Source organism: Eptatretus burgeri, chromosome 1 (genome assembly GCF_056783735.1).
Source record: "Eptatretus burgeri isolate ZD-2024b chromosome 1, Ebu_testis_v1, whole genome shotgun sequence".
In the NCBI taxonomy this organism is placed as follows: Eukaryota; Metazoa; Chordata; class Myxini; order Myxiniformes; family Myxinidae; genus Eptatretus; species Eptatretus burgeri.
Genome location: NC_140961.1, coordinates 28,850,422 through 28,855,246, shown reverse-complemented (window position 1 = coordinate 28,855,246; position 4,825 = coordinate 28,850,422). Strand labels below are relative to the sequence as shown.

Below are 4,825 nucleotides of genomic sequence, written 5' to 3'. Positions count from 1 at the left end.
TTATGTTTTGCCGTTTTGTTTATCTTCCCAATAAACTGTTCACATTTTCGCGCCACGTCCGCCCTACTTCCGGGAGGGGTGTGGCCAAAACGAGGAAAACACGTGGCTCGCGTGGGCGCTGTCGGTGTTATCGCGAGATTTGGATTCGGCCGAGATCTTGTGTTCCTCTGACTCGATTCGATGGTGCTTGCTCCGAGTGGAGGTTAATTCGCCTGTACGTAAGGGGGGGTGGTTTTAATAAATCGTTTTCTTGGTACGGACGGAGGTCGTGGCGTCCATGCTCGTTTTGAGAGCTACGTGGACGGTTTGTTCACTGGAAAACGCGCAGCCCCCCGTCAGGCTCGGCTGAAGTGAGTGAGAACCAGCTTTGACGTATCGACGGCCTTGTCATGGAGCGCTCGGGTAAGCTCGTCCGCTTGGCTCGGGTACCAACCTCCTTTAACTACCGATTGATCCTATTCAAGAATCTTCTCCGATGATGATATGGCAGTGATTTCAAACGGTGTTTGTGTGTCATGGCATTGCTGTTTGTGCGGTAACACTTGATCGTGTGTCGTTCATTTATTTCACGCTGTTTCACAGTCACCCGTGTTATTTCGTAACCGTTGAAAGACCGGGAGCTCGCAGTAGCTCGATTTGATTCGACGGTGATCCCCGTGTGTCTGTGATCGATGACGTGCAAGGAACCATTAAACAACAACAACTGTCGAGGTCCATAAAACGGGTGTGGGAGCTCATGGTGTTTACTTCCTCCTGTTCGTGGTTTCTGTGTCCTCTCGTGATTGTCCTCGTCTCCAACCCTCACTCACCTGTCCGGTCGTTGTTTTGTTCACCTGAGCGGTGAAATCGTGCTTCGAACAGAGCAACGCACGGAACATCGTAGGGTTTACCTCAGTCATGGCGTTTACCTCAGGGATGGAGTTTACCTCAGTCATAAGAGTTTATCTCAGTTAAAAGAGTTTCCCTCGGTCATGGAGTTTCCCTCGGTCATGGAGATTACCTCAGTCATGGAGTTTAGTTCAGTCATCGAGTTTATCTCGGTCATGGAGTTTACTACAGGCATAAGAGTTTACCTCAGTCATGGAGTTTATCTCGGTCATGGAGTTTATCTCGGTCATGGAGTTTATCTCGGTCATGGAGTTTACTTCAGGCATAAGAGTTTACCTCAGTCATGGAGATTACCTCAGTCATGGAGATTACCTCGGTCATGGAGTTTACCTCGGTCATGGAGATTACCTCGGTCATGGAGATTACCTCAGTCATGGAGATTACCTCGGTCATGGAGATTACCTCAGTCATGGAGTTTATCTCGGTCATGGAGTTTACCTCGGTCATGGAGATTACCTCAGTCATGGAGTTTATCTCGGTCATGGAGTTTACCTCGGTCATGGAGTTTACCTCGGTCATGGAGTTTACCTCGGTCATGGAGTTTACCTCGGTCATGGAGATTACCTCAGTCATGGAGTTTATCTCGGTCATGGAGTTTATCTCGGTCATGGAGATTACCTCGGTCATGGAGTTTACCTCGGTCATGGAGATTACCTCAGTCATGGAGTTTATCTCGGTCATGGAGTTTACCTCGGTCATGGAGATTACCTCGGTCATGGAGTTTATCTCGGTCATGGAGTTTACCTCGGTCATGGAGTTTACCTCGGTCATGGAGTTTACCTCGGTCATGGAGTTTACCTCGGTCATGGAGATTACCTCAGTCATGGAGTTTATCTCGGTCATGGAGTTTATCTCGGTCATGGAGATTACCTCGGTCATGGAGTTTACCTCGGTCATGGAGTTTACCTCGGTCATGGAGTTTACCTCAGTCATGGAGTTTACCTCAGTCATGGAGTTTACCTCAGTCATGGAGTTTAGTTCGGTCATGGAGATTACCTCAGTCATGGAGTTTATCTCGGTCATGGAGTTTACCTCGGTCATGGAGTTTACCTCGGTCATGGAGTTTACCTCGGTCATGGAGTTTACCTCGGTCATGGAGTTTACCTCGGTCATGGAGTTTACCTCGGTCATGGAGATTACCTCAGTCATGGAGTTTATCTCGGTCATGGAGTTTACCTCGGTCATGGAGTTTACCTCAGTCATGGAGTTTAGTTCGGTCATGGAGTTTACCTCAGTCATGGAGTTTACCTCGGTCATGGAGATTACCTCAGTCATGGAGTTTAGTTCGGTCATGGAGTTTACCTCAGTCATGGAGTTTACCTCAGTCATGGAGTTTTTACCTTGGTAATAGAGTTTAGTTGAACCTCTTGTTTACAGGATGGTGAAGGGACTATAAACACTTCTTATTGAGAATTTTGGACATAAATATTGGGTTGGTAGGATGGCCGAGACTCGAGGGGACGTGCGCTTTCTTGAAGCAGTCTAGTCTGGGTTCGAATCCCGACCCGGCTATCAACAGATTAATCACTGGGTGTGCCGTCCCTCAGATGGACGTTAAACAAGAGTCCCGGCTGCCGGAATTCGTTGGTGGATGTTGACGCCCCCATGGGAGTCCTTCACGAAGAGTCGGCGAGCTATCGCCGGCACCCAGAAACGCACAAGTTCCTGCCATCATTTCGTCGAAGTGGCCAGTCAGTTCGTGAAAGACTTTGGTCCAAAATTTTTTTTTCCGGCCAACCCCACAAGAACGTGGGAATAATTTCAGTCAAGTGAAGAAGAAGATTGCGTGCCATCCCTCGGATGGGCGGACGTTAAACTGGGTGTCCAGCGTGCTGGATTTGGTGGAGGTTAAGATCCCACGGTGTCGTTCCCCAACAGAAGGAGAGCTGTCGCCGACACCCTGAACGAATTACAAATCCCCGACTGTCACAATGGCATACCACCAAGTGTAAACCGGCTTTGGCAGTACTCGCTGAACCTGCCTGAGGGCAGAACACCAGAAAAAAAAATGGAAAGTTAGATGGAGAAATGTTTTTACTTCTATTATATTCCAACACAACTTGTTTCAACCGTAAGTAGAGCCACACGAAGCTCATACAGACAGCCATTCCTAAACTTCCAGGAAAGAAAGGAAGATAAGAGGTATTCATCTTGTACATTAATGTTTATCTTGTGGACCCGTTGATCTGAGAATGAACACCGAGGAGCTCTTCAGTGTACGAAGAGGTGTGGAGGGAATGGACAACAAGGTTATGAATGAAGGAAATGATGTTCCCGATCTGTACTTCCATCAGATGAATTTCACTGGTAGGAGTTGATGATGATTGTCATCAATATGTCTCCCACCATCATCATGTCTCCCATTCATCATGCCATGTCCCATTAGTTTTGAGGTTGGTGGTTTACAGAGGGTTGTCAGCTGAAGTCTTTCACGAACTAGCTGGCTGTTCCTGACCGTTCAACTATTTAAAGATGGGTACGTAAATTAATTTTTAATTTGTTCAGGATGCCTGTGATAACCCTCTCTTCGTAAAAAGACACCGTGAGATCTTTCACCCGGCTTAATGAACATCTGACAGCATACTCACTGATGCAACATCCGTGCCTACGAAGAACCAGGGTGACAGTTTATAGTCAGGTCGGGAATCAAACCCAAGCGACGTTGGTCAAGGGTGAGTGCGCTCACTCTTGAATGATCGTGCCAGTCTTTGATGTGTTGTATGAACAGACTAATTTTAGTGTTTAAGTTTGTGGGCATTATTATTAAATATCTTAAACTTTTGATTGTTTTTTATGTATTTATTGTAAACATATTTGTGTGATTCTTATGAGATACACTGTTGCCTTTGTTGTTATGACTATCACTACCAGTCTCAGGTGCCATCTACATATTATGTACACCCCTTGGTGGTGAGAGGCTAAATTGATAAAACTAAAACAGATAAACGAAGACAAGGGATTATTATAGAAGAGTGTAAGGATGGTAGAGCAATTAGAACAAAAACAACTGGAATGGCACTCAGGAGAGCGCACCACATGTCTCCGCCAGGCTGAACACTTTACGTTTTGTATCTATCCGACTGAAAAGCCGGATCTGATTCCAGACCTGAAGCAAAATCGAATCGGCTTGTTCTTGCCACCTACCCAACTCATCCACCAAGTTTAGTTATAATCCGTCGACAACTTTTTGAAATATCGTGCTTTTATATAGTGTTTGGTCGTATTTGTCAATGGTGAAGAATCACTCAAGAAATCAAAAAATTATCGTATCCACGTCCGGATTCGGATCTTCACCAAAGTCGAATCGATTCGTCCTTGTCGTACACCCGACCTGTCCACCAAGTTTCAGCTGAATCCGTCCACAACTTTTTTTAGATGTCCTGCTCGCAGACACAAACACGGGTGAATAGATAACCTCTGTACACCTTCGGAGGCGGAGGTAGCAAGATGACTCGTGGAAGAGCCGATTAGTGGTATGGAGGCCATGAAGCAAGTAGGTTACAAAAAATAATGAATAATTCATTTTTCAAAACAAATAATTAACCTCTGCCACTGAAAGTGTGTGCAAATTATGTTTTCATCCCTGTCTGTTTGTCTGTGAGCAGGATCTCTCAAAAGGATGTGGATGGATTCGGACGAAATGTGGTGGGCAGGTTGGTTGTGTGACATGGAAGAATTGATGCGATTTTGGTGAAGATCTGGATACAACAATTTTTGAGTGATTCTTCACCATTGATCGATCGGCCGAAAAGCGAAATTTAGCACGATATCTCAAAGTTATGTCCGGATGCTAACAAAACCTGGTGGGCGACAAGAACAAGCCGATGGGATTTTTGTGCGACAAGGATGAACGGACCGGATGCAGGTCTGGCCTATCGCTGTGATACAAATCATAAACTGTTCGACCTGGTGCAGATATGCACTCTAGCGAGTGCCG

General features: G+C 45.9%; 1 protein-coding gene across 3 annotated transcripts in view; it reads left to right on the top strand.

The window, feature by feature from the left end:
• Positions 1-119: 119 nt before the first annotated feature.
• LOC147034126 (proton-coupled amino acid transporter 1-like) overlaps positions 120-4,825 on the top strand; it is a 97,148-nt gene continuing 92,442 nt past the window's right edge. The window contains exons 1-2 of one of the 3 annotated variants that reach the window (XM_085876889.1): positions 140-402; positions 4,494-4,541. In XM_085876889.1, coding sequence (XP_085733015.1) covers positions 390-402; positions 4,494-4,541 — 61 coding nt within the window. In that variant the 5' untranslated portion in view covers positions 140-389. Of the gene's footprint in view, positions 403-2,204; positions 3,561-4,493; positions 4,542-4,825 lie in introns of those variants that run through there. The other 2 variants (XM_085876898.1, XM_085876880.1) reach the window with 2 other exon arrangements.